Raw genomic sequence first — 7,058 nt, forward strand, 5'->3', positions numbered from 1 at the left:
AGGGACAAAACTTCCTTCCATGGATTCTCTGTACACACAGCGTTGTCGGAAAAGAGCAGAGGGTATTATCAAGGACTCACTCCATCCAGCTCACTCTCTGTTCAGACACAAAAACTGTAAGTACAACCTGAGACACAAAAGAGCGGATAGCATCATCACACGCAGAAATAGGTTCTTCAATAGTTTCTTCCCTGCCACAGTCAGACTCTTGGCTGAACAAAAACATTAAACATTTAAAACAATACCACACTTGTGAAACATAAGAAAATGTGCAATAATATTCTCTTTATGTGCAATAATACTACTAATTATGTGGAATAGTGTTTAAACATGACTCGGAGAGCTCTGCATTAGAATTCCAATGTACATGGAACTGGCGGTTTTATGTGTAAATGGCAAATAAAAAATCTTGAATCTTGAATCTTGAAAATTTATTCGATATTTGCTCAACTTTTGTTTTTGTTTTGTGTGATACGGCTACTCACCAGTAGTCATTTCCATTGTGCTTAAAATATGTGTATTCATTTGTTTTTTCAAAAGAGTGTGTTATCTTGCTTAAAACAACATAGTATTCAAGAATGAATGAGCCTTTTGTAATAGGGCGTTTTGCAAACACACCTCGTCAAAATTAATGATTTGATTGCTGTTAACCTTTACAATATATTCAAACGAACTACATTTCCCATGAGCAGCAGGGCGGGAGATAAAGAGAAAGGAGGATGCTGGGATCATTCGAGTGAAGTGCCGTCTATTTTTTATTAATGCTTCTATCGCCATTTGTTTTCTCTAAAACTTTGTTCTATAAAGTTTCAGCGACAGAAATGTTTCCGTCTCATTCTTTGCTTCAAACTATTTCATGTTATTTTGAACCTGCATGGTTGAAATAAATGTTATTCTGCCATCACCTTTAAGCATTATTTCCTTCTCATCCCTGGATACTAATGCAGCAACCGAAACTTTATGCTCCACTCTTACTTCTTGTCTAGATGATATATGCCCTCTCTCCTGCAGGCCAGCACGGGCTGCTCCTTCGAACCCTTGGTTATCCGATGTTCTTTGTGAGCATCGGTCCAAACTTAAGGAAGCCGAGAGAAAATCTAAGGATCCATCTGACTTGAGTATGTATCAGTCTCTGCTTTCATCTTTCTCTACCCAAGTCCATACTGCCAAAGCTTCATACTTCCACAACAAGATCAACAATGCTCCGGACACACGCAACCTTTTCAAAACTTTTAATTCACTGCTCTGCCCCCTCCACCACCTCCCACCACTTCTATAACAGCTGATGATTTTGCCACATTCTTTACAGACAAAACTACATCTATCAGCAATAAGTTCTCAGCTCCACACACACAAGAACTAAAACTGACCACACCCACGGCTGAAACTCCCCTCTTCTCCTGTCCCCACTCTGAGGCAGAAGTAACCAAACTTCTCCTCTCCAGCCATCCGACGACATGTCCTTTAGATCCCATCCCCTCACACCTTCTCCAAGCAATCTCTTCTACAATCCTACCAGCGCTCACGCACATCATCAACACATCTCTTCTCACAGGCACTTTCCCCACTACATTTAAGCAGGCCCGGGTTACCCCACTGCTCAAAAAACCTACACTTAACACTTCACTCATAGACAATTACAGACCTGTCTCTCTCCTGCCATTCATAGCAAAAACATTGGAACGAGCTGTTTTTAACCAGCTATCTTTATTTCTCTCACAGAACAATCTTTTGGATGCTAACCAGTCAGGGTTCAGGAGTGGCCATTCAACTGAGACGGCACTACTGTCCTATCTGCAGCTTTTGACACAGTGAATTATCAGATCCTCCTGTCCACCCTCTCATCGCTGGGCATCACAGGGACTTCACTTCGCTGGTTCAAATCCTATCTCTCTGGCAGGTCTTTCAGAGTGGCCTGGGGAGGGGAGGTATCCAAAACTCATCAACTGGTCACTGGGGTTCCTCAGGGATCAGTTCTTGGACCCCTCCTCTTCTCCATATATACCACATCTCTGGGCCCCATCATACAGGCACATGTCTTCTCCTACCATTGCTATGCTGATGACACACAGCTCTATCTTTCTTTCAAACCAGTTGATCCATCAGTAGCTGCAAGGATCTCTGGCTGCCTGGCGGATATCTCTGCATGGATGAAGGAACACCATCTTCAGCTCAATCTAGCAAAGACTGAGCTCCTTGTCTTTCCTGCCACTCCAACTTTACAACATGACTTCTCCATCCAGTTAGGTTCATAAACAATTAGCCCATCGACTTCAGCCAGAAATCTTGGTGTAATCTTTGATGACCAATTGACTTTTAAAGAACACATAGCTAAAACTGCTCGATCCTGCAGGTTTGCATTGCACAACATCAGAAAGATCAGGCCCTTCCTAACAGAGCATGCTGCACAACTCCTCGTCCAGGCCCTGGTCATTTCCAGGCTGGACTACTGCAATGCTCTTTTAGCTGGTCTTCCAGCATGTACAATCAAGCCTCTACAAATGATTCAGAATGCAGCAGCACGGCTCGTCTTCAATGAGCCCAAGAAGGCCCATGTCACACCTCTCTTCATATCCCTGCACTGGCTACCGGTTACAGCACGCATCAAATTCAAGACACTGATGCTGGCCTATAGGACAGCCACCGGCTCATCACCTGCTTACCTCTATTCACTACTACGCATCTACACTCCTTCCAGATGTGTGAGATCCTCTAGTGAAAGACGCCTCATTATACCACCACAGAGAGGCATGAAATCACTCTCTAGAACATTCTCGTTTAACGTTCCTGCCTGGTGGAATGATCTTCCCACCCCTATCCAGAATGCAGACTGTCTTCAAGCGACTGCTAAAAACCCATCTTTTTCGACACTATTTGACTCAAAAAAAAAAAAAAAGACTTTGTTCTCCTCTCTTACTTGATCTTCCCTTTCTAGCCTGTACTTATCTAACAACGCCTGATATTTTTTTTCTGGTATTTTTGAGCACTTCCTATGTTGATCTGCCTCCTTAGGATGAATCACTTGTTGTATTCCCAATTGTAAGTCGCTTTGGATAAAAGCGTCTGCTAAATGAATACATTTAAATATAATACTTGTACACAGTTAAAGAGTGATTGTTCTGCAGCTTACAGTAATCATCTTTACAAAGAGTCACAAATGATTTACACATTAACACATTTCCATTGTATAGGAATTTCTGCCATAGGAATAGCAGAAATTATTTTTTTTTCTAATTTGTACATTTGTTACTGTAATTAGGGGATGCAGAAAGGGTTGTAAATGCCTTGTATACACCTACAGATCATTTGTAACAGGTAAGAAAGATCTACGAATGATGAGTAAAACATTTACAAGTGATGAGTAGTTTACACTTTAGATTAGGGGATGCAGAAAGGGTGGAAAATGCCTTGTATACAACTACAGATCATTTAAAGATCTACAAATGATGAGTAAAACGTGCACTGCACTGTAAGGGCTGACTATAGACATATCTTCTCTGACACATGGAGTATTTTAACGCTGTACACCTGATGTGATCTTCAGTGGAAGGTGAAACTGGTTTACATTATCACTAGATCCCACACACTCCAAGAATATGCTGAAAAAAGTGTTGTAGAATTTCTTATTAAAGTAACAAAATAATTGTGAAGACTGAGAATGAAAAGCCAAACAGAAGCTGTCTTTCAGTTGCTTTAATTTTCTGCAGAAAATGATCTGGTTTACACAGCTGACTGTGAGCAAAGAGATAAAGGGTGCGGCTCACAGACCAGAGTTTTTATAGCCAAAAGTATACATTTCAAGGTAGCAAAAATCCCCATCTAGCCAATGAGAATGGTTGAAAACACATCACCCCATCATACCACTTGATGTCTGGTTATTCTCAATCTATCCCGTCCCTGGTACGCTATACCTCTGAGATATTGTTTTTCTTCCCAGTTACAGTCAGGTATAGAAATTCTTTCACTCTTACACAATATCTGAATCACTGTATTCTACTTTAAAACACTATTGATCATATTGTATAAACTGATTGATTGGGAAAACATATGTATGAATGTATTCAATCATATTTTAGGTGACATTAATATAATCAATGTATTGTATGTAATCATTGGATTTCAAAAATTTCCATTACAAAAGAAAGAGTGTAACACAACCCATTGTAATCCCCTAACTGTAAGTCATTTACACATGTTGATTTTCTTGACAACAAACAATTTATTATTCTTAATAAAACAAGCTTTATCATAACTGCATTTTTGTGCTTTTTAACAGACCAGCTTACAACTTTACCAAAGCATAATTATATACTGATCATTTACTAATGGTTTGATCATCATTTGCTCATAATTGACAAATGTTTATTGTGTATACAATGTTGACATTTCAATGATTTATAATTGATTAATAGCATATTAAATAGTATCTTAATAAGAATTTACTTAGGATCTGTTTGGTCATTTCATAATATGCAATTTTTAACGATAAATAACGGCATATTTGTAAATCATTAGCATATTACTTAATAATCATTTGTAAACGTATAGTCATGATTTGCAAATGATAATCATTATCTAATCACTTGTAAATTATTTATAACTTAATCTACAAAACATACACCAAAAATATTAACAATTTATTAATCATTTTTGAATACATAGTCGTTTTTTTAAATGATTAGTTCATTAACTAATCACTTGTAAATGACTTGTAAATGTATTAACAAAACATACACAAACTGTTAGCATATCACTTACTAATCATTAATGAATTTTTTGTAAATAATTAGTTCATCATTAACTAATCACTTATTAATGCCTTACAACTGAACGTTATTATAAAGTGTTACTAAGACGACAAAGACAGGTTTTTACAGTCAAAATACCCCAAAAAATAACATTTCTCATTTGTAAACAAAAGTCTGGCAAAATCTTTAATTTAACGAAAGTACCAATATCGTACCAAAATTCCTGAGTGTAGTGATAAATAAGTGTTCTACTGTATCATCAGCATTCAAACAATACTAGCATGTTAGCTCTACGTCAGTTCTAAACTTCTGTATACATTTAAACTGATCCACAGGTTTTATCCTGTAAAGAAAAGACACTTCTTTCACTTTATTTGTGAGAGAGAATTTTTTCTGAAGTGACTAGATTATTCCAATAAGATTATCAAATAAATTATTCCAAAAAGTAAAGGTTACATGTGGGGAAAAAAAGGTTACAGAGTATCGGATGTTGCTGGTTTAGTGGTTAAAATGATGCCACCATCATGAAGATCATAGAGATTTTGAGCCATAGTTTAAGAGTAGGAGAATCCATCCTTTTCCAGAAAACCACATTTTAAATCTTTAAAGGACAGGCTTTAATAGTGACCAGTTATTCACATTTTTGTATGAAAACAGAAAAAAATAGTAGTCTATTAGAAAATATTGTGCATAACTTAGCATTTAATTGAGAACAGTAATGGTTATTACTAATTTGTATTTTGAGGTTTATAAGATTAAAAACAAGAGATACAATCAGAAATAATATGTTGACTGTCAATATATCTACTTTTATTATCAGCTCTGAAAGTGTAAATAAATCCAACAACTCAGTCCAGCCACACTAATTAAAAATAAAATCTGTTTATTTAAAAAACAAAAACAAAAAAAACATTAGATATATTAGCATAAACTCTAGTTATTTTATTTTATCAGCACTATAATCCTAATTTTGCTTTGGCTGCTGCTACTGCTGCTTCTCCCGCTGCTGCTGCTGCTCCTCCTGCTGTTGCTCTTCCTACTGAGGCCACTGCTCCTTTTGCCGCTGCTGCTACTACTCCTCTTGCTACTGCTGCTGATCCTCCTCCTGCTACTGCAATTCCTTTACCTGCTGCTGCTCCTGCTATTGTTGCTGTTGCTCCTACTGCTCCCCCTCCTACCATTAGTATTGTTTTTCCATAGTATGTAATTGTTTGTTTAATACCATCCCATTTAATTTTTTTCTGAGCTTGTTTATACATCTCATTAGTGTAGTGCTGTTTTCCATTTATCCCCACCATGTTCTCAATCTTCTCCATCAGTTCAGTGACCTGAGAGTGGTTCTCCATGTCCTCATTGTTAAATAGGTGATATCTGTTATTACATTCATCAACAAGAGTCTGGAGTTCTTCACTTTCACTAATATACTCATCTAATGGGGTTCCGCTCAAATAATCAGCGTAAGTGAACAGAATAATTGTGTATTGAACAGCTTCTTCTCCAAAATTATCCTTAATCCATTGCACTGTGTTTTTCTCCTCATCTGTGAATCTCACACCCAGCCTGATAACTAGCAGAAATGCATGAGGACCAGGAACAGACATGTAGACACACCTCTCTATTTCAGACTTCATCTGTTCTTCTGACATTCGTGTATCAAACAGGCCTGGAGTGTCGATGACTGAGATGACCCGGTCATCAATCTGTGCTTCTCCTCTCTCACAGCTCTTAGTAATTGATCCTGGTGAAACAGCCTCGTAAAAATACTCTCGACCCAGGATGGTGTTTCCTGCTGAACTTTTTCCTGATCCACTTTTACCCAGTAGAACCATCCTAAGATTTCCTGCTGCTCCTCCCACTGCTGCTCCAGTTGCACATTTTTTTTGTAGAAGATCTTTCTGAGCTTTTGCATAGTCCTGATCAGTGTATCTGCATTTTTTCAACTCCTTCCTCAAAGACTCAATCTTTTTCAAAAGTTCAGTGACTTGAGCTCGATCTTCATCTTTGTTGTTAAAAACATGAAATCCTCCTAAACACTGATTAACTACTGACTTCAGTGTTTGACATTTACTCAGATAATCTTCTATTGGCTCCTGCAACTGATCTGCATGAGTGAAGAGCACTATTGTATGTTTTAAGACATTTGTTCCAAAATTCTCTTTTATCCATGTGACAATGTTTCTCTTCACCTCTTTGAATTTAATTTCCAGTTTGATTACTAGGAGAAACACATTAAGATTTGGACTCTGTAACATCTTCTCTATTTCAGTTGGAGCATTGGTCTTCTTCACTGATTTCTCAGAAAGTCTTACA

General features: G+C 37.6%; 1 protein-coding gene across 1 annotated transcript; it reads right to left on the reverse strand.

Moving 5' to 3' along the window:
• Positions 1-5,704: 5,704 nt before the first annotated feature.
• LOC141320404 (GTPase IMAP family member 9-like) lies at positions 5,705-6,577 on the reverse strand. Its single transcript, XM_073833304.1, has one exon. It carries the CDS (start codon positions 6,575-6,577, stop codon positions 5,705-5,707), a length of 873 nt encoding a protein of 290 aa, XP_073689405.1.
• Between the last annotated feature and the right edge of the window lie 481 nt (positions 6,578-7,058).

This window comes from Garra rufa, chromosome 1 (genome assembly GCF_049309525.1).
Source record: "Garra rufa chromosome 1, GarRuf1.0, whole genome shotgun sequence".
Lineage (NCBI taxonomy): Eukaryota > Metazoa > Chordata > Actinopteri > Cypriniformes > Cyprinidae > Garra > Garra rufa.